Raw genomic sequence first — 23,566 nt, forward strand, 5'->3', positions numbered from 1 at the left:
CTGGTTGACACGCCTCTGCAACATCATGTGGACAGTGCCTCTGGAATGGTAGACTGGGGTGGTGGTCCCCTTTTTAAAAAGGGAGGGTGTATTCCAACTACAGGGGGATCAGCTACTGGGGGATGAGCTTCCCTGGTAAGGTCTATACAGGGGTACTGGAGAGGAGTGTCCATTGGCAAGTCGAGTCCCTCATGGGCACTGTGGTTTTCATCCTGGTTGTGGAATTATAGACCACTTTGGCAAACCTCACCAGGGTCCTCGAGGATGCACGGGAGTTTGTCCAACCAGTCAACATGTGTTTTGTGAACTTGGAGAAGTCATTTGACTCTAAAGTGCCCCTTGGTGTGATTGTGAGTGCGAATGGTTGTTCGTCTGTATGTGCCCGGCTATTGGCTAGCAACCAGTTCAGGGTGTACCCTGCCTCCTGCCCGTTGACAGCTGGGATAAGCTCCAGCACTCCCCGCGACCCTCGTGAGGATAAGCGGCAAAGAAAATAAATGGATATTCTTGGCTCTGAGGGGAGAGTGTCATGCTCCCGGCTTCCTGCCCAGGCTGGCGTGGCCAGCCAATCAGTCAGAGCACACCTGCACCGTGTTACATTTGATGACGCCCAGTATAGATAGGACGTGGGAGACGACTTGTCCTTCGCTAGATCGTCGCCCTTGATGCCTCGTTCCCGCACTCCTGTTTGCCTGACTTCTGCTCTCCGACCCACGCCTGTCCACTGACCACCCTCGTAAGCCTGCTGTACTATTACTTCTGATTGTTTGGACTGTCTGCCTGATCCCAGACCTTGGACCGAATAAAGGTTTCCTCTGCACTGTCTGCTTGTCTCTGGAGTTGTGCATTTGGGTCCACCCTCGAGCCCCGTTCGTGACAGAACGATCTAACCATAACATGGACCCAGCTGACTCCGACGCCATCTGCCGTGCGCTGCAAGTGCAGGGCAAACGCCTGGGCGAGCAAGAGGCTGCTCTCCAGGGTACTAATCAACGGATCCATGAGCTCTGCACCCAGCTGGAACCGTGGCTAGCTTCTCAAGCTAGCGCGGCTGCTACTGAGCCTCCCCGTGCCGGCGTAACTCCGCTCTCCCGACCAGAGCGGTTCTCAGGCGACGACAGCAATGTCAAGCCCTTCCTGGCGCAGTGCGACCTCTACTTTGAACTTCAAGCGTCCGCTTTCCCCACGGACCGCTCCCGGATCGCCTTCGTCATTTCCCACATGACGGGGAGGGCGGAGGCGTGGGCCACTGCCGAGTGGAGTCGTAACTCAGAGATCTGCCGCTCATGGACGAGGTTCGTCAGCGCGCTCACCCAGGTTTTCCAGTACGCGGCTCTGAAACGCCAGGCGGCGTCCTCGCTCATGACAATTCGTCAGGGATGTCGCCGCATGTCCGACTACGCCATTGAGTTCTGGATCCGGGCTGCCGAGAGCCGTTGGAACGAGGAGGTCCTCCATGACGCGTTTTACCAGGGACTGTCCCCACAAATCCGTGGCCATCTCGTTGCCATGGATCTTCCGCCTTCGCTAAACTCCCTCATCGCATTGGCCCTCAAGGTGGACCAGCGCCTGACCGTGGAGAGGCAGATGGATGGCCTGAGGGAGGAGGAGACAGAGAGGCTCAGCCCGGTCGCTTCTCGGCCACCCGGGTTGTTTGCTACATTGGAACCCATGCAAGTGGAGGGGCTTGGCAGCCCAGCGGAGGAGCGCTTACGTCGGTGACGAGAAGGACGCTGTTTCTACTGTGGTCATTTGGGACACGTAATCGCCCACTGTCCGACTCTGCCGAAGCGCCCCGACCTTGGGATCTCGACGCCGGTGAGTGTGCGGTATACTGGCGCTAAGTCGGAGCGATCGCTGTTGCACCTCAAAGTCGGGACAGACACTCATTCATGCATAGTGACCGTGTTCATTGACTCTGGTTCGGATGCGAACCTCATTCATTCGCGGATAGTCGAAGCGTTGGGGGCGGCAACCTTTCCCACACAGCGTCCTCGTGTTGCTTACGCCGCCAACGGCAAGTTCCTCTGCCGCGTAACACACCGCACGCAAACTATACGTATGGACTTTCCGGACGGGCACACAGAGCGTATTAGTTTCCACGTTTCAATTCTAGTAACAGTGACATAATCCTGGGGAGCCCGTGGCTCAAGAGACACAAACCACACATTGATTGGGTCACGGGTCGGATTAGGGCATGGAGTGAGGACTGTCGCAAGCAGTGTGGCGTCGCCGGGGAGGACGGAGGGATCCAAGTTGCCGAGCTTAGCACCGCTGCCGAATTAGTCACAGTACCCTCTTGCTACCATGATTTGAGGGAGGTTTTTTTGGAGTCTAAAGCAGGAGCACTGCCGCCGCATCGGCCGTATGACTGTGCCATCGAACTCCTCCCGGGTACCTCACCCCCCAGAGAGAAACTGTTCTCTTTGACAGGACCGGAGCACCAGGCAATGAGGGAGTACATCGAGAAGTCCCTGGCAACCGGACTTATTCGACCGTCATCCTCACCAGCCGGCGCGGGTTTTTTTTTTTCATTAAGAAGAAGGATTCCACCTTGCGACCCTGCATTGACTACAGAGGATTGAATGACATCACGGTCAAGAACAGGTATCCCTTGCCCCTGATAGCTACAGCCTTTGAACTCCTCCAAGGAGCCCGGATTTTCACCAAGTTGGACTTGCACACCGCGTGTCATCTGGTGCGGATCCGGGAGGGCGGCGAATGGAAGACGGCTTTCAACACTCCCACGGGGCATTACGAGTATCTCGTGATGACTGACCAACGCCCTGGCTGTCTTTCAAAACTTCATTAACGACGTGCTTCGGGAGTTTTTGAATAAATCCGTCTTTGTATACCTGGATGACATTCTCATCTTTTCGGCAGATCTAACCTCTCACATTCGACAGGTCAGAGAAGTGCTCCAGCGTCTGCTGCAGCACCAATTGTACGTTAATATGGACAAGTGTGAGTTCCATCGGGCATCCGTGTCCTTCCTGGGCTTCGTTCTAGCCGAGGGAGAGATACGTATGGACCCCGAGAAGGTCGACGCGGTGCGGCGTTGGCCTACCCCCGCCAACAGGAAGGACGTACAGAGGTTTTTGCGATTTGCTAATTTTTATAGGAAGTTCATAAGGAACTTCAGTTCCGTGGCCGCTCCTCTGCATGCGATCACCTCGCCACACACCATCTTCTCGTGGTCCGGGACCTGCCAGGAGGCCTTCAGCAGAATAAAGGCAAGTTTCACTGCTTCACTGCTGCCCGTTCTAATTGTTCCGGACCCAGATAACCACTTTATGGTGGAGGTGGATGCATCTAATTCAGGTATCGGAGCAGTCTTGTCTCAGAGAAGTCCCAGAGACGGTCGGATCCACCCGTGCGTGTTCCTGCACAGCTGACCATAAGTTTGCTGCAACTGCAAAGATGTAGAAAGTGGCTTCAGCAGGCATAACATTGTAAAGACGTCCTTAAGGAGCTATCTCAAAACAGAAAGTATAAATGAACTGTTAATCATTAAAATTGAAGGCCCTGAAGAAGAGTTTGACTTTGATAAAAGTTTCTGTAAATGGTTGAGCATTAAAAACAAAATCTGAATGGCAGGAATCATGCAAAAACTTGGTGTTGAACAGTGATGTTATTCTCTACAGTCAGGCATATAGAAAAAGATTGAGAAACTTTAGTTTTATGACATATCTCTGTCATTCTTAATGTTTATTAGATTCATTTACCAATAAAATAAAATATATAATTCCTTGTATCACATTTATGTCTGAAAGTTATTTGTATGCATGTAACCTGAAGAACAAGAAAGAGTATTAGTCATGTTAGTAGACCGCAGTTTGACCGGCATGTTGTTGGCTATTTTTTGGCTATGGTTATAGAAAAGTGGCTAATGAAAATTTATTTTTGGCAAAAAAAAAGTCTAATGATGAAAAAAGGCTAGCCAGGCCCTGAGTTATGCCAAAACACATGTTCAAAACTTCTTCATGTGCGGCAAGCCCATTTACGTTGAAAGTCATCAACATCATGAGCCATGTCAACGGAAATTCAATTACACTGAAAACATTTCTCGGATGTAACTCAGGTAGTTTCAGTATCTAACTATAATAAGTATGAGATTGTGATCTTGATCTAAATTCTAACGTTAGTCTCGTCTGTTCATATATCTAAATGCGAACGGTCATTTTCCCCGTGGTATGCCTTATCTTTATATGGAAAACTTTTCCCCTCTACATGCTTTAGGAAGATATAGATCATCTACTGCTAGCTTTCATCAATGGATTGACAATATATACCGCCATAAATTACGCTAGTTTATAACAATACATCACGATTGCCGACAGGAATCTTTGTTACAATGTATCGCTAGCTTGTTGCCACTAACGCCGATTACGTTGAACTAAACTTTCAGCATTTTCAAAACATTGCAGGTATAGACCGTTCTTGTTTATTCCTTGACAGGCCAGTGCATTTAACTTTTCTTCAGATGAAGTTTGTCAGTTTAAACATTTTAAATACCATTGTATATCATGTTGTACTAATATCAGTTGAAATTGGAAATTAACATTTCTGAGTTTGAAATTTTTGTTTTCTATTTGAGTTATGTATTAGTTTATTTTATTTATAATTTACAGTTATGTTATATTAATCCAGTAAGTTATTTTAAGGTCTTGAGATTCCATCCCTAATCAGACCCGCAACTTTATCTGCGGGCATGACTGGTGGACCACACCCGTAACTATATCTGCGAGCATGACTGACCACACCCGTACATTTTTCAAATGTGAGTGACTGCAATCAGTTCATGATGTCCTGCCTGAAGATTGCTGGGACAGGCTCCAGCGCCCCTGCCCCTTTATGAGGATCACCGGCTCAGAAATTGGATGAAAGGATGAATGCCTCAGTGAAAGACTTGGAGTTAAATTATATTCTTCAAAAGAGGTTTTCATGGTGTATAAAAGTCTGCCCTGGGCCTTACCATACACTGTGGAATTTCAGTAAAGTTAACTTAGCGAAACAAAATGGGTGAATAAACCAATAAAATAGGTCTATACCAACATTGAGGAAGCTAAAAGTGAAAAAGGTTGGTTGCATGTATCTAAGTCTTCCAACCAACATAAGACCCACTGACAAAAAAACACTTGACGTTGTGCTCAAACCTCAAAAAAGTTCAAAACAACATTACATCACATTGAATTGAGAAAAATTTCACATAAGCATTGTCCCACAGTATCGCAAACAATAATCTGTTTTTTTAGCATGTGGTTCCATTACTTTCTTTTTCAAAATTCACTGGTGTGGTGTGAAGTTACTTTTTGTGCCAACATGTTGAAGTCTGGTGCATAGTCTTCAAAATAAAACACTACTTGATGTCCCGTGCCTCTCCCAGAACATGAGTAAAGTTCTGTCAGAGCTGGGACAATTCCGTCGGGACTGGGGATTCTGCTAGCCGTTCCAAGCAAAACCTCACAATAGGTTTGAGCCTGCCAATTGGGACCTTCATCTTCCCCCACCATCGAAACCAACTCACCACCAGGTGGTGATTAGTTGACAGCTACGCCCCTCTCTTCACCCAAGGGTCCAAGACATGTGGCCACAAGTCTGATGAGATGATTACAAAGTCCATCATTAAACTACAACTTATGGTGTCCTGGTGCCATTTGCACATGTGAGCACCCTTACGCTTGAACACGGTCTTCGTTATACATCTGTGATGAGGACACCCACACCCCAATAACATGCATTAATTGGAGACTCTAAATTGCCCTTCAGTGTAATTGTGAGTGTGACTGCTGTCTGTCTTTATATGCCTTGCGATTGGCTGGCAACCAGTTCTGGGTGTGTACCTCGCTTCTTGCCCAAAGACACCTGGAATTTTCTCCAGCACTCTCGTGAGGATAAGCGGCTCAGAAAATGAATGGACCACCAACCTAGATACTCGATTCTAGGATGGATATTCTGTCTTCACTTGGATCTGTAAATTTTTTTGGGGGTGGTGGTTAAGGATTCCTCACACACTGCAAGAATGTGCAAAATGATCAATCAGATTTTTCCAATAGCGTTAGACTTTTGTTACGTAAATGTCTTCCTTTGTCCCTTCCAAACACAATGTTTACATGACACTGGCGTTAAATGAATAAATAAATGCATAGTGCTGGGACTTACCCGGAACATCCCACTAAGGAATCCAGGAAACATCCCGACCAGAAGCCAGAGCCACTTCGTCTGGCTTCTGTCATTGTAGGGGAGCAGTGGCTCGATTCTGAGACCCACCCCGATGACTGAGCCACCAAGCTCTAAGGGATAAAACTCATTTAGCCCGCTTTTACCCATGACATTGTTCTTTCGGTTCAGAGCCACAGATCTTGACTATAAATGGGTTCAGAGCCACAGATCTTGACTATAAATGGGAACATAGATCAACTGGTAAATTGATCGCTTCACTTTTTTGCTGAGCCAAAAAAGATGCATTGTCGCTAAATTGAAAACTATATTGCCCTTGGTGTTTGTTTGTATGTGTCGTGCTATTTGGCTGGCGACCAGTTCACGGTGTACACCCCCTTTCACCTGAAGATAGCCGGGACATGCTCCAGCACACCCCTGATCCTAGTGAGGATAAGCGGTATGTAAAATAGATGGGTAGATAGATATTTAGATTTTTTTTTTTTTTTACATTTTCAGTAATATCAATCAGTACATCATTCCTGCGACCATTTTTAGAGAGGATTCAAAACAACATAAGCTCCCCTGAACAACGTATGCGGTAAAGAAAATGGTTTAGTGTATGGATTTTAGATGTGACTTATAATTACAGTGTCATTAAACACCCACCTTAAAACAGAATAACCTTGTTGTTCAAATCTCAGACATGACAAATAATTGTCATTCAAAGCATTTCATCAAACCCATAAATTTACACTTATAACATTTATTTTTCATTTTATATATTTTTTTAATGTATTTTAAAGAGTTTTTCCTGATGCTTCCTTTTCTTGTAGTGTGTGAATGTTAAAAAACCTGAACTACACTAATTATGAATGTGTGCTGTACACCATTTCATTGTTTTCTAACTCAATACCTTTCCCCATTTTTGAGCCAGTTCATCTGTACTCTTCAGGAGCACAATTGAATTGCATTCAGTTATACAGGTATATTTCAGGTGCCATGATTGGCAAATTGTACTGGTGGGCTTCAGGCGATTGCAAAGCCAATCAGACATAATGGTGAAAAATAATGACCATTATACAACAAGCAATGTCTATGGTATAACGTAAGGCGTAGCAACAAAATAGCTATAGTTGGTCTCATTGCACACAACTGTAGTGGATGACATTGACTATTGTATTGATGTGACTATTTTCTCTACATGTGTCATAAGTGTATTTATGCCTGTTACATCATATTTTGAAATAATGTATGTGGCATAAAATCCATCCATTCACTCATTTTCTGAGCTGCTTATCATCATGAGGGTCGCAGGAGTACTGAAGCCTATCCCAGCTATCATCGGGCAGGAGGTGGGATACACCTTGAACTGGTTGCCAGCCAATCACAGGGCACATAAACAAAGACAGCCACACTCACAATCACACCGAGAGGGAATTTAGAGTTTCCAATGAATGAATGTTTTTGGGACATGGAAGCAAACCGGAGTGCTTGGAGAAAGCCCATTCAAGCACAGGGAGAACATGCAAACTCCACACAGGCAGGGCCAGGATTTGAACCCCGATGCTCAGAACTGTCAGGCCAACTCTATAAACAGATGCCCCACAGTGCCGCTTGATATAAAATGAAAAGTAAAATAAAAAATCTAGCAACCACTGTGAGAATAAGTGATTCTTTTTACAGTAATTACAGTATAGTAATTGTTTTTACACCATCCTACATTCAAAAAAGTTTAATAGTGGTCCGTCACTACCACTGAATAGGTGAGCCTCCCTGATTAAAAAGAAAAAGGAATACATCAAGTTTGGATGGAAATTAGGAAAGGCATATAAATATGTAATAATATTATTTATATAATTTATGAAGCTGGTGCGAATGCCCTTGTAGTGGTTTTAGCCATTTTCATGTCCTATTTGATTTGTATTGTTTTCTTCTTTTTTGATGTGTGTGTAGGTGGCACGGTACTGCAGCTGTAAAAAGCATTGGCCTCACAGTTCTGAGGACCGGGGTTCAAATACTGCCCCCCCTGTGTGGGGTATGCGTGTTCTCCCCATGCCTGCGTGGGTTGTCTCCGGAAACTCCGGTTTCTTCCCACATCCCAAAAACATGCATTCATTGGAGACTCTAAATTGCCTCTAGGTGTGATTGTGAGCACGACTGTTGTCTGTCTCCATGTGCCCTGCGATTGGCTGGCAACCAGTTCTGGGTGTACCCTGCCTCCTGCCCGATGACAGCGGGGATAAGGTCCAGCACTTCTGCAACCCTCGTTAGGATAAGCGGTTCAGAAAATGTTTGGATGGATGGAAATTACTGGTAGTTAGCCACATTTAAATATTTTGACCCGTGCAGATGGGTCGGTTAGTGTAACTTGATATGGTGAATATAAAGTCTACACTGTAAATGCAAGTTTTTTTTAAGAAAAAAAATATCTGTATGGTGTGAAACCCCTAAAAAAAGTACACATTATATATATATATATATATATATATATATATATATATATATTATATATATATATATATATATATTCTGTAAATTTACACCAAATTCATGCATTGCTTTTTTGTGGATAGTAGAACTGTTTTAATTGGATGCATATGTCATATTTATGACAACATTGCAGTTGTTGCATCTCACAATAGAAAATGAAGCACAATTAAGATCAAGAATGCTGTGACAAGGATGTGAATGATTAGACCATGTTAGAAAATAATTGACAAACCTATTAAAGATAAGTGAGTACGATAAACCTCAAGGGTAGCGTGAAAGGAAATGTTAATTGGCTGCACTAATTGTCTCTTGTGATCTGTCATGCAATAATACCAAGAATGCTTGAATAAAAGCAGTATACAGGATGTGTAATATCTCAAGCAGAATCATATCTATGCACTTTATTGATGGTTTTATCAGTTTTATATTTTGTCTTTGCTACCATTAAACATGACTTGCACACTCTTCACTTCTCTCGTCACTTTCACTTCTTAAATCAACATTCACTTGCTGTCCATAATACCTGTAAAGTGGTTTATGTTCAGGACCTCTGTTTGGCTTTTCTTACGAACTTGGTTGTTTTTTCTTGCCTTTTTCTCCCCTCAGATACGTACATTATATTTAACATGCAACAATGTTCCAATAATTTGCTCTCTTTGTTACTGTTCTATACCTGTAAGGATTTTGTTGTCCTTGGTGCAAGATGACGTAACGATGAACGTTAATTGCCGTTTCTTCTCTTTGCAGTATGAGTTCAAAGTGAAAAACATTAAAAAGAAAAAGGTCAGCATCATGGTGTCTGTTGAGGGTGTAAAAGTCACCTTAAGAAAAAAGAAAAAAGTGAGTGCCATTTCTTATTTTTATGTATCTGTAATTATTAAGCATGTCTTTGTTTAGCCAAATACTTTTTCAGTCAAAACGGTTATATGTACCCACCATTTGCTTCAGACCTTCAATTTTTGACTGTTATAATAGATCCATTTCCAAAATTTTTCATTTTTTTGTCTCATTAATGTGCACAAAGCACCCATATTGACAGAAAAAAATGGAATTAAATTGAAAAAACGAAATATCATAGCGCCTTAAGTATTCAGACCCTTTGCTATGACACTTGTGTGTGCGTGTGTGTGTGTGTGTGTGTGTGTGTGCGTGGGTGCGTGCGTGTGTGTGTGTGTTGTGTGTGTGTGTGTGTGTGTGTGTATATGTATATATGTAAAACTCACGTGCCATCCATTTCTTCTGATCATCCTTGAAATGGATCTACAACAGGGGTGTCAAACTCATTCTTGCTCAAGGGCCACATGGAGGATAATCTATTACCAAGAGGGGCGAACTGGTAAATCATGGCCTATATATACCATGTTATATACTGTATATCTTAACATCTTAACATGATTGTTTTCTTTGTTTGAGTAAAGTCCCAAATAGTACAAGCCCAAAATCAGTATTAATCATAAAAAAGTTCATTTTTTTTATTTCTGAGGAAAAAGAACACACAAACACACAATGCCTCAGTTATTCACAGATGTTTGTCACAGGACACAGAACTATATCAGGGTGTCATTTCTCTGTCAGAAATATATATAAAAATAACAATCCTGTTCCCTAAACAAGTGCAAGAAGAGTGTCTTCTTTTTCTTTTTTTTTTTGGCTTGTCCAGTTAGGGGTCGCCACAGCGTGCCTTCTTTTTCCATCGAAGCCTATCTTGTGCATGCTCCTCTCTAACACCCACTGTCCTCATGTCCTCCCTCACAATATCCATCAACCTTTTCTTTGGTCTTCCTCTCGCTCTTTTGCCTGGCAGCTCCATCCTCAGCAACCTTCTACCAATATACTCACTCTCTCGCCTCTGAACATGTCCAAACCATCGAAGTCTGCTTTCTCTGACCTTGTCTCCAAAACATCCAACTTTGACTGTCCATCTAATGAGCTCATGTCTAATCCTATCCAACCTTTTCAGACCAAGCGAGAACCTCAGCATCTTCATTTCTGCTACCTCAAGTTCTGCTTCCTGTTGTTTCTTCAGAGCCACCGTTTCTAATCCGTACATCATGGCCGGCCTCACCACTGTTTTATAAATTTTGCCCTTCATCCTGGCGGATACTCTTCTGTCACATAGAACACCAGACACAAACAAAGTGCAAGAGCATATACTGTCATAATAATGCATAGCAACTTTGTTGCGCCCTAGCAACTGTTTGTTGAAGTTATTTAGGTGCTTTGTAACATCCACCATAAATGCAAGGTACTACATCCATTCTGCAAAGTGAAAATCAAATACTGGTTTGCTCTTTTGTTCCGTAAACTGGCCATTTTCTTCTCATAAATAAAAAAATAAAACATCTCAGCACCGCACCTTGGATTAACCACCTTACCTCAGTGTGGTTTGGCAGGTCATAGATGTAGTCTTTCTCTCTGTCAAACTGACGGTGGTTTAGACTTCTGGATAGAATAAAATTAACAATTTTAATGAACACCTTCATGACGTTATCCATCTTTAATGACTTGCAACACAAAGCCTCCTGGTGCAAAATACAGTGAAAACTCCCAGAATCTCATCCTCCATTTGGAGATTGCACTTTCTCTCTGGACTTTGTCACAACAACCGTTTTTTCCCTGCTTATTGAGGGCACACCATCTGTAGCCAGGCTGACAGCGCGGGACCAGCGGTACGATGTGTGCGGTGAAATTATCAGCCGTTGCCATTGTATCTTTCATTGGCACCCTCTCCGCGAGCTCTCCATTGACGGCCAATGTGTAATCATCTCCCCGGTTTCAACAGCCATTTGTCCAACATCTGTAATGTCCATGCTTTCATGAATTGCAAATGAAAACGCCATAAATGACATAAATGACAGGATCCTCGCATAGGCACCCTCGCTGTCAAGATGTTCAAGGATGAAGTGCAGACTTATGTTGACGGCATCATCTGCAGACGTGTTAGCTCAATAGGCAAACTGCAGTGAACTAGGTCCACAGCAGGCAGGATTCTTTCGGATCCTCCACATTCTGGCCACCAGCTCTTCCAGCTCCTTCCGTTGGGAAAGCGCTACAGATCAATGAAAGTCAAAACTCTCAAGCATTCGAATAGATTTTTCCCTCTTACAGTTAACCCATTCGTGGGCAGCATCCCATTTTTGGGACATCATGATTTTCACACATTATATCCTTCAATATATCAAAATATTTAAGTGTTTTAATCTGAAGCAATGATTTGGTATCAGGAGAAGATAACTCATTGGTCAAAGTTAGCACGGACTTATTTCCCTTTCCTTCCTGACCCAACATGGCTGCCTCAAGTTATCATATAACTTAACCATAAACGAAAAAGAAGTGTTATTTCCTTGATTGTGGCCTGTTAGGAGACTTTTATCTCAATAAGGCAAAAAATTGCCACCCTGCCCATGAATGGGTTAAGTCATTAAAATCATGATCAGCAAACTTACTATTTTCTGCCTTGTGCCATTGTGAGGACACTCATTCACATCCTGCTGGTCCAATCAGTATTAGTAATATATTTTGTAGACTATCGCACGATTCGTCACTTTAAACTGCTCGCTTTGCACAATTGTCATTGTCCTGGTCTATAACGGGAACCGCGGACATCTAAAGGCACTCTATACAAGCTTAACATAATGTGGGACATTAACACACTTATCTCTTACCTGTCTAAATGAAGAAGATCTTGCACGACTCTTATACGGAATAGTTCCTATAAAGAGAAATGTCTCTTTTTCTTTGTTCTGCATGTCGTACCTGGGCACCACCGACTGCCAGAGAAAAAATCCTTGTGTGTTTTTATACACTTGGCCAATAAAGCTGATTCTGATTCTGAAAGATTGGAAATCCCGTCTGTAATCGTGTTTCATGTCAGGCTGATAATCACAAAAGCCTGGCACCTTCCAGGGAGCACAATCTCCACTGCCTTCATCATACAAGTTTTTACAAATTCACTGTCATTAAATGTTTTTGAAACCACAGCGATTTCATTAGCAATGAAGTAGCTCGCCTTCACACTGTCATGATCTTGGCGGTCCTAGCCCTGGCTGTGCAGGTCCCCCGAAACACCGGCAGTCATCAGGAGGTGTGCCTCATCCCCAGTATTACCTACAGTACTTATAGGACCCAGCAGACGGTCTGGCTTTGCCAGATCGTTGCCATTGATGCCTCGTTCCCGCACTTCCTCGACTCTGATTTCGACTCCTTGCGTACCAACTCCTGCCTGTCTCCTGACCGTCCCGTAAGCCTGACGTCATTATCACTGCTGCTCTCGTGGACTGCCTGCCTGGTTACCGACTCTGGACTGAATAAAGATATTTCCCGAACTGCCTCCACGTTTCCCGAGTCGTGCATTTGGGTCCAACTCCGGCTTCTGGTTATGAGACACAACAGCTTCACTGATGTCTCTCCTGTGAGTAAACACAGACTGCTATTTCTTTCTTTCACCTCCTTTCTTCTCCGTTGTCCTTGGAAGTTGTCATATTTTTCGGCATGAAGGCTCAAATAGTGGTGACGAAGGTTATATTCTTTCAGCACTGCAAGATGCTGTCAACGAGAATAACCATTTTTCTTAGAACTTCCTTGGATCCTTGGAACACTTTTCTCTTTTAGACAGACACCTGGGGCAATGAGAGTGCTAAAGCACATGTATGTTAAAACTAGAAGATGTAATAACCAGCGTCGGCAGAACACAAAGTAGCTCATCTGAACTTCAGCCTTTATCTACTTGCTCTCCCCTAGTATAAACGGTTTGCTTGCTGAACTCAACTGTTTTTGCACCATTCAGTGGACGCAGTCATAACAACAGTTTCTGTTCATTTACTGAAGAATTGCAGTTCATTTTTGTGTCCATGTCCATTCTATCATTTTGCAAAATCCTCTCGGGGGCCAGATTACACCAATTTGTGGGCCAGATACGCAGAATGTAGAGTAGAAGAGGCAAGCGTGAATGTCTGGGTAGTGGGAATGATTAGTAAGTTAGAAGTTAAAAAGGCACTGAACAGAACGAAAAATGGAAAGACAGTCGGACCCGATGATATACCAGTGGAGGTATGGAAGCAATTTGGTGAGGTGGCTGTGGAGTTTTTGATCAACTTATTCAATAGAATACTAGTGGGAGAGAAGATGGCAGAAGAATGGAGGAAAAGTGTGCTGGTCCCCATTTTTAAAAACAAAGGCGATGTTCAGAACTGTGGATACTCCAGAGGAATAAAGATGATGAGCCACACAATGAAGTTATGGGAAAGAATACTGGAAGCTAGACTCAGGACGGAAGTAAGTATCTTCGAGCAACGGTATGGTTTCATGCTCAGAAAGAGTACCACAGATGCAATATTTGCCTTGAGGATGCTTGTGGAAAAGTACAGAGAAGGTCAGAAGGAGCTACATTGTATTTTTGTAGACCTAGAGAAAGACTATGACAGAGTACCAAGAGAGGAACTGTGGTACTGCATGCGCAAGTCTGGTGTGGCGGAGAAATATGTATATGTACCTATGTACTTCAGGACATGTATGAGGGCAGCAGAACAGCGGTGAGATGTGCCATAGGTGTGTCAGATGACTTTAAGGTGGAAGTGGGACAGCATCAGGGTTCTGTGCTGAGCCCCTTCCTGTTTGCGGTCGTAATGGATAGGCTGACAGATGAGGTTAGACTGGAATCCCCTTGTGCCATGATGTTCGCAGATGATATTGTGATCTGCAGTGAAACCAGGGAACAGGAGGAGGAACAATTAGAAAGATGGAGGTACGCACTGGAATGGAGAGGAATGAAAATTAGCCAAAGTAAAACAGAATGTATGTGTGTGAATGTGACGGGCGGAGGAGGAAGAGTGAAGCTCCAGGAAGAAGAGATAGCGAGGGTGGACAACTTCAAATACTTGGGGTCAACAATACAGAGCAATGGTGAGTGTAGTAAGGAAGGGAAGAAACGGGTCCAAGCGGGATGGAACAGTCGGCGGAAGGTGTCTGGTGTTTTATGTGACAGAAGATTATCTGCTAGGATGAAGGGCAAAATTTACACCGTGATCTGGTTGTCAGCCAATCGCAGGGCACACTGAGACAAACAGCTGCATTCACAATCTCACCTATAGTGTCTAATTAATGTTATATGTTTTTGGGATGTGGGAGGAAACCGGAGTGCCCGCAGCAAACCAACGAAGGCACGGGGAGAACATACAAACTCCACACAGGCGGGTCCATGATTGAACCCAGGACCTCAGAACTGTGAGGCCAACTATTTCCAGCTGCGCCACCATGCCGCCTGGCTGTGTAATATTTTAGGTTTTATTTTTTAATATAGCTGCTAAAATTTCAACAATCCCGTTTATTACCCTCTCAATATGTGGGCCTGTGTGTACATTAAAGATCTAATCCAGAGGACTTGTATTTTATTTGTCTGTCATACAAATGTAGCTAAAATTTCATTAAACAAAACATAAAAAAAAAATTGTGTCAAAGTCAGTCTCAAGATTTTGTTCAAAATGTCACTTATATTCGGCAAGTTCCGTAACTCCCCGGAATGTGACCATGATGTTCGCAGATGATATTGTGATCTGCAGTGGAAGCAGGGAACAGGCGGAGAAACAATTAGAAAAATGGAGATACGCAAGGAAAGGAGAGGAATCAAGATTAGCCGAAGTAAAACAGAATATATGTGTGTGAATGAGAGGGGCGGAGGAGGAAGAGTGAACCTCCAGGGAGAAGACATAGTGAGGGTGGATGACTTCACATCCAGACAAAAATTTAGCCAGAGTGAAAAATCTACCAAAGATGGTGAGGAAGTGTGTTAAATATGGCTGTTTTGCGTCAAACGGTGACAGAGCCATCTTCCGTGAATGGCCGAAAGATGAACAGATAGGCAGGTTATGGAACACGTTTGAAAAGACAAAGTGGGCGCATTGAACTTACAAACCAAAGTCAACAGTAATATGTTCCAAGAGTTTCACGGAGGACTCCTTTGAAAACCTGGTACAGTGTTCACTTGGCTTCAGTAGCAAGTAAGTACGTACGTGTTCAATTGTTTAGTATTGACAAGTATCTACCTCGTTTTAAATGTAAGTACAATACAGCTACAGATATGTATGTCAGCTAATACCTGTATCCATGTGATGCTTAGGTAACGAAATTTGGACACTGTATAAAGTTAGTGTACTGTTGACGCTGAGGTCTTCCTGAAATTCAACTACGGCAGTGTGTGTTCTGAGATCTCGCTGTATCCTGTCCTTGTGTTGCATTGGTCAAGTCAGGTTTTAACATATTTGGTTTAATTACACCTGCATGGGATCTTTTTTGAAAATGGGAAGAATTAGAAAATTACTCCTCTTCAGTTCCTGTCTCTGCCACAGAGCATTCCAGAAAACATCTTCACCACTGCTTTCTATCTCCTCTAGATCCCACTCGCAGTGCGTATGATAGTCTGTATAGGAAGTCATTGTCTTTACTATGGTTGTCTCAATGTGATGTCACAAGGAAGCAGCTTCAACAGAGCCTCGGTTTGATACAGCCATTCGAGGCATTTGGATTACAAAAAAATGTGGACTTTGGCACTAATTTATTTCTTAACTGTTGTGTTCAGAATTTTTAAAATATTTTTTTATGAAAAAATAGCTACAATTGTGTGATACAAAAATAAAATATAGGTCCTCTGGATTAGATCTTTAATGAGGAAAAGAATGAACTTGATTGATCTTAGCAAATGGCCGCAGTAAAACAAGAGTGAAAAAATTAAGGGGCTCCGAATACTTTGCCCACCTACTGTAAATACTACATAAGTTTTATTTACTCAAACATTTGTTGAAGTTTGAGCCTGGTCAAAGTACAATACTTCTTTGTTTTAAATAGAGTACTTGAGCGCTTCAAATGGCAGGCTATAGACGAGTGATCTTATTGTGTTTGGAATCACTTGTCTGCCAGCCAAAATGTCACCAGACAGTCAGAAATTCATCTCCAAGTCCAAATACAATGATGTACTAAAGATAGGAGTGATTGGAATATTGAGTAAATAAAGGTTCAGTGAGATAGGCATCAATATAAATAAATCCTTTGTTGACTTTTTATGTGACATTAAAATCCCATGGGGGCAGATTGGAAAACAAAATAGGTGTTTATTTGTGAGCTGCACGCTATGTCAATATTCGGAATTATGTAACTCAAGTGGTAAATGTCACAGGACACATGTTAGAATAATAAAACCACGGGCAAATTTTAGATTGTTTTTGGTCTGGACACTGCAATACCAAAGCCTCATGTTATGAATTTCCTTTAAAGTAATATTTGTTCCCAACATTTTCATTGATGTGTGAGGTTGGTTTAATAAAAGCATCAATTGCTTTGTAAAAATTAGAGCCTAATTTTATAATGTTGTTAATACGTTCCAAAGCTGCCCTGTAATTGGCTGGTGACCAGTTCAGGGTGTACCCCACCTCTCGCTCGAAGAGAGCTCGTACAGGCCCCAACCAACCCATGACCCTCGTCAGGAGAAGCGGAACGGAAGATTAATTAATGCACGATTTCTAAAGCCCATTCAGTCTTTTTTTGTCACACAGTATAGTCTGATTATTTTATACAATTTTACACACTGCTTACCTTGTGTTTCCTCCTTGACCCACAATTACTTATTTTGGTAAAAATATATTTTACTGGAAGTGAACAATAATGGAAAATATCCAGAGACTGTCTATTGCTGCTGCAACATGCTGTGAAAACTTTGGTTATAGTTACCATGACTGCTTGAATTTCTTAGATGTGTTTTTCATTTTGATGCTGCATTTACAAAGTTTTAATTGTGAATTCAACAGTCCTCTTAATACTTTGCTTATTTTTATCACAGAAGAAAGAATGGATGTGGGATGAAAATAAAATGATGGTGATGCAGGACCCCATTTACAGGTAAGCTGCTAAAATACTTTTCCATATACATTTTCTTAGGATTTGACATTTCAGAGCATTTGGCATATGTGAACATCCATGAGACGCAAGAGTCAGTTAAACAATCGGACATTGGCCGGAAGAGGCACTGCGTCTTTGATATAATATTAACTCAGTTATAGTCCACATGAACATGAACACAGGCAGGCAATGCATCATACTGTACATAATGTAAAACTGTAAAAAAATTTTTTTACATCTGCTTTCTATCCATCCATCCAGCCATACATGCCGCCCTCTTCTGCCGCTTTTCCGGGTCTGGTTGTGAGGTCAGTAGTTTTAGCAGGGATGCCCAGACTTCCCTTTTCCAGCCACTTCTTCCCGCTCTTCCGGATGGATCCTGAGGCGTTCTCAGGCAAGCCAAGAGGCATAGTCTCCCTAGAATGTTCTAGGGAATCCCCGTGGAAAAAACGTCTGGAAGAGGGCTTGTGTGGACAATTTCTTGAAGTTGGAAATAACTTGTTGGTCCATAGGCTGAGGTACTGGCGTGATATTGGAAGGTAAACATTTTACTTCGATGAAACTGAACTCATCCACTAAATCATCCTCTAAACCAGGAGGATGAGCAGGAGTGGTGTGCATCAGTAACAGGCACTTCACTGGTTGGTCTTTTTACTTCAGATCATCCTTCACTTGTGTGGAAAAATTGTTGTGTACCCACTCGTTGAAGAACTGTCTTGTGACCCAAGCCTACCTGTTTGTCTGCCACATTACAGGCAACTTACTTTTCAACACATATTTTTTTTTAAACCCTTGTTTTGTCTGAATGACAGACAAGGTAGGGGTTCACTTTTCAGTCGCCACCAGCTTTGCCACAGAGCTTTTTTGTCAAGAATCAACAATAAGTGGGACACAGTTGTGAAGTGGAATGAAATTTATTGGCTATTTTAAACTTTTTTAACAAATAAAAACCTGAAAAGTGGGCGTGCAATAATATTCGCCCCGTTGCTTTAATACTTTGTAGCGCAACCTTTTGCTGCAATTACAGCTGCAACTCACTTGGGGTACGTCTCTATCAGTTTTGCACATTGAGAGACTGAAATTTTTGCCCATTATTCCTTGCAAAACAGCTTGAGCTCAGTGATGTTGGATGGAGAGCGTTTTTGACCAGCAGTCTTCAGCTCTGCCATTAGAGTCTTGATTGGATTCAAGTCTGGACTTTGGCTTGGCCATTCTAACACCTGGAGACGTTTATTTGTGAACAATTCCATTGTAGATTTGGATGTATGTTTTGGATCATTGTCCTGTTGGAAGATAAAGCTCCGTCCCTATCTCAGGTTTTTTGTAGACTCCAACAGGTTTTCTTCCAGAATGGTCCTGTATTTGGCACCATTCATCTTCCCATCAATTTGAACCATCTTCACTGTCCCTGCCGAAGAAAAGCAGGCCCAAACCATCAGGCTATCACCACCATGTTTAACAATGGGGATGGTGTGTTCAGGGTGACGAGCTGTGTTGCTTTTACGCCAAACATATCGTTTTGCATTGTGGCCAAAAGTTCGATATTGGTTTCATCTGACCAGAGTACCTTCTTCCACATGTTTGGTGTCTCTCCCAGGTGGCTTGTGGCAAACTTTAAACGAGACATTTTATGAAATGGCTTTCTCTTTCTTCTTCTTCTTTCACTCTTCCATAAAGGCCAGATTTGTGCAGTGAACAACTGATTGTTGTCCTATGGACAGACTCTCCTACCTCAACTGTAGATCTCTGCAGTTCATCCAGAGTGATAATGGGCCTCTTGGCTGCATCTTTGATCTTGTTCAAGGTGAAAGTTTAGAGGGACGGCAGGGACTTGGTAGATTTGCAGTGGTCTGATACTCCTTCCATTTCAATGTGATTGCTTGCACAGTGCTCCTTTAGATGTTTAAAGCTTGGGAAATCTTTTTGTATCCAAATCTGGCTTTAAACTTCTCCAAAACCGTATCTCGGACCTGCCTGGTGTGTTCCTTGGTCTTCATGATGCTCTCTGCACTTTAAACAGAACCCTGACGCTATCACAGAGCAGATGCATTTGTACGGAGACTTGATTGCACACAGGTGGATTCTATTTATCATCATCAGTCAACCTTGGATCATTCAGAGATCCTCACTGAACCTCTGGAGTGAGATTGCTGCAATGAAAATTAATGGGGTGAGTAATATTGAACGCCCCGCTTTTCAGTTTATTTGTTAAAAAAGTATAAGATATCCAATAAATTCCGTTCCACTTCACGATTGTATTCCATTTGTTCTTGATTCTTGTCAAAAGTTTTTATTTTATATTTTTATGTTTGAAGCCTGAAATGTGACAAAAGGTAGCAAAGTTCAAGGGGGCCGAATACTTTCACAAGGCACTGTACTTTTCAGCAGCCTCTTTGTTTGAACTAGCTGCCTTTCCATGCCTTACCACACTATGAATACTATTTTTGTTTGTAAACTTCTCAAACCAGCCTCTGCTGGCTTTGAACGTAAAGGCACTGGGATCGCCTTCAAGACTGGGAGCATTTCCTTTTGGAGATCGATGAAAAAAATTTTTTTTTTCAAAAATGATAGCTTCTCTGATACTGTCCCCCCCCCAAACTCTTTTTCCTTGATGAATATCAAAAGTAGGTTCTCAATTTCCTCAATCTGTGGCCTTTGTTTTGCAATGCTAGTAACTCTGCAACACTTGCTGCCTTTATCACATTTTAATGTTTGAGGGTAGTCAAAACAGTCGACTTAGCCATTCCATACTGGTTAGCAAGCTCCGTAACACATGCTCCATTTTTGTACTTGCTGATAATCTCTTTACTTGAATCCATGCTGGTTCGGACAACTTTCATTTTTTCTTTGCAACTAGAAGCATCACTGTCTTTCTTTGGCCCCATGGCTAAGAAATTATTGGAAAAATACAGTAAAAAATCTTGAAATGCACTCTTGAATGTGTTTGCTCACATGATGACCGCCTGAGTGACTCGAAGTGGGCAGTTGGTTGTCTCGGCACCGCATCGTGGGCACTCATCATAGCTCTGTGTGAGTTGGCTACCCGGTCAGCATCGGTTTCGCTTTGACCAACATGGGTACGTTCAGACACCAAGAATTGGATTGAAAACTAAGGCATTTTTTACTCAGATTTTTTGGTTGTACAGCAATTTGTACAACAACTTAGACGTTCGAACTCTGAGGTTCCACAGAATGTTTCTGAGAGGTCATTGTAGGGGTTGGCATTCTATATGTTGACACAGTTTGCAAATGATATGTGCTCTGAAGAACTGTATGAATAGGGTAATTGCCTTAATTAACAGTACCGTCTGCATGCATAAACTTAAAACACAAAGAAACTAAAACTCCTGTTTTCTACACTATTCTCATTTAAAGGGACACTGACAGCCTAATAAACATTTTAAAATAGATATTGTTATGAAAACTACATATAATATTATTCACTTCAATGTCTATACAAAAAAAAGAGCAGAGAGCGTGTAATTAATACGCAAAGTTGCAAAAGTGTAAATCAACATCCCAGTGGCGGCCATATTGCCTGCAAGGTCATTTGCAGATGTCACACCTTGACAGTCGGCATAGAAAAAAACGTAGTGGTACCTGCTAAGGGAGAGGAACAAAAGAGATTTTTGGATTTTTCCGACGCCCTTTCTGACACGGAAGCTCTTTTTGAAGAAGAGAACATCTCATAATTGTGTGAAGTGACCCGGGCAATATCATCCCATCGTTTCAAGCCATATTTAGATGATATGTGGATCACTATTACAGTGAAAAAAAATAAACATTTTTACACACTGCTATATTGCAATTTCTCCCACTTAGAAATCATGGAGGGGTCTGCAATTTTTATCGTAGGTGCATGTCCTCTGAGAGAGAGATAATCTTAAAAGAAAAGTTCAGAAATCACAATGTATGATTTTTTTAAATTATTTATTTTTGTGATATAGCTGCAAATAATTATTTGAACACTTGAGAAAACTTGAAAAAAAATATTTGGTACAGTAGCCTTTGTTTGTAATTACAGAGGTCAAATGTTTCCTGTAGTTGTTGACCAGGTTTGCACACACTGCAGGAGGGATTTTGGCCCACTCCTCCACACAGATCCTTTCTAGATCAGACATGTTTCTGGGCTGTTTCTGAGAAGCACAGAGTTTCAGGTCCCTCCAAAGATTTTATATTGGGTGTAGGTCTGGAGACTGGCTAGGCCACGCCCAAACCTACATATGCTTCTTATGGAGCCACTCCTTGGTTTTCCTGGCTATGTGCTTTGGGTCATTGTCATGTTGAAAGACCCAGCCACGACCCATCTTCAATGATCTGACTGAGGGAAAGAGGTTGTTCTCCAAAATCTCACAATACATGGCCGCAGTCGCCCTCTCCCTAATACAGTGCAGTCGTCCTGTCCCATGTGCAGAAAAACACCCCCAAAGCATGATGCTGCCACCCCTATGCTTCAAAGTAGGGATGGTGTTCTTGGAATGGAACTCATCATTTGTCTTCCTCCAAACACGGTTAGTGTAATTATGACCAAAATGTTCCATTTTGTTCTCAACTGATCGCAAAACATTCTCCCATGACTCCTCTGTATCATCCAAATGTTCATTGGCAAACTTAAGACGGGCTTTGACATGTTGGTTTAAGCAGGGTAACCTTCCATACCATGCATGATTTCAAACCATGACGTTTTAGTGTATTACCAACAGTCACCTTGGAAACGGTGGTCTCAACTCTTTTCAGGCCATTGACCAAGTCCTGTCGTGTAGTCCTGGGTTGATTCCTCACCTTTCTAAGGATCATTGAGACCCCACAAGGTGATATCTTGCATGGAGCTCCATTCCGTTTGAGATTGACCATCATGTTTAGCTTTTTCCATTTTCTAATGACTGCTCCAACAGTGGACCTTTTTTCAGCAAGCTGCTTGGCAATTTCTCCATAGCACTTTCCAGTCGTGTGGAGTTGTACAATTTTGTTTCTGGTGTCTATGGACAGCTTTTTGGTCTTGGCCATGTTACAATTTTGAGTCTTACTTTTTGTATGGGGTGGACAGGTGTCTTTATGTAGGCGGATTAACAGGGTCAGAATTCTATCTGATAGACAGGTGTTTAAATACTTATTTGCAGCTGTATCACACAAATATATCGTTAAAAAAATCATACATTGTGATTTTTGGATTTTTCTTTTTAGATTATCTCTCTCACAGTGAACATGCACCTACGATGAAAATTTCAAACCCCTCCATTATTTCCAAGTGGGAGAACTTGCAATATAGCAGGGTGTTCAAATACTTATTTTCTTCACTGTAACTAACAACAGACTCCCCGACAGTATGTATGACAGTTTGTAGCGTACTCAGGAGGACCCATGACGGGCGAAGTAACTGCTTCAGGAGTGCCCAGACACCGGTGGCTTGTCGGGGGGAGAAGCTCCTTTCTCCTCCTGCACGTCGCCAACCACCTCCCTGCCCGAACCACCCTGTCGCAGAGGTGGGTCGGACGGGTAGGTGGTTTGGCTGCGTCCGCCCTAACTATTATTGTTTTTTAATAGCTATATACACACCTACCTGTCATTTAGAACCCACAAAGCTCTCATCCTTTGCACCTGTGCAATCAATTTTTCACGACGAACGGGGACTTTTGGAAATGTATGAAAAGTGAATCCATCCTCCTGAGTGTTCGAGCAAAATCCAGCAATACAGCGAGCTGGTATTTTGGCTAACACGCAGAAAAAAAAGATAATCTCTCGCAGGTACAATAGATGCCGCCACCGGAGGCATCTGGAAAAAATGTCACTTCCTGCTTCTTCTTCAACACAAAGTCTGAGAGAGACTTTTCTGGTGGGAGATGAAAAAAACGATACATGCCAACATTCAGACTTGCTGTGAAAAAATGGATGGGACCATTCTGGATTATTATTTTTCCCAAAAACATACTAAATTTTATATTTTCGGTGTCAGTGGCCCTTTAAACATGCTCCACTGCAAATATACATCGATCATCCCTCCTTTACGCCTCCAATTGTGCATTGCCCT

The 23,566-nt window shown here is 42.6% G+C and overlaps 1 protein-coding gene across 5 annotated transcripts in view; it reads left to right on the plus strand.

The window, feature by feature from the left end:
* Nucleotides 1-23,566, plus strand: part of LOC133503188 (carboxyl-terminal PDZ ligand of neuronal nitric oxide synthase protein-like) — a 123,824-nt gene that overhangs the window by 14,443 nt on the left and 85,815 nt on the right. For 2 of the 5 annotated variants that reach the window (XM_061824506.1, XM_061824507.1), the window contains exons 3-4: nucleotides 9,400-9,492; nucleotides 17,480-17,538. In XM_061824506.1, the coding sequence (XP_061680490.1) occupies nucleotides 9,400-9,492; nucleotides 17,480-17,538 (152 nt within the window). Of the gene's footprint in view, nucleotides 1-9,399; nucleotides 9,493-9,970; nucleotides 9,989-17,479; nucleotides 17,539-17,799; nucleotides 17,847-19,688; nucleotides 19,709-23,566 lie in introns of those variants that run through there. The other 3 variants (XM_061824508.1, XM_061824509.1, XM_061824510.1) reach the window with 3 other exon arrangements.

Source organism: Syngnathoides biaculeatus, chromosome 7 (assembly GCF_019802595.1).
Source record: "Syngnathoides biaculeatus isolate LvHL_M chromosome 7, ASM1980259v1, whole genome shotgun sequence".
Classification (NCBI taxonomy): Eukaryota; Metazoa; Chordata; class Actinopteri; order Syngnathiformes; family Syngnathidae; genus Syngnathoides; species Syngnathoides biaculeatus.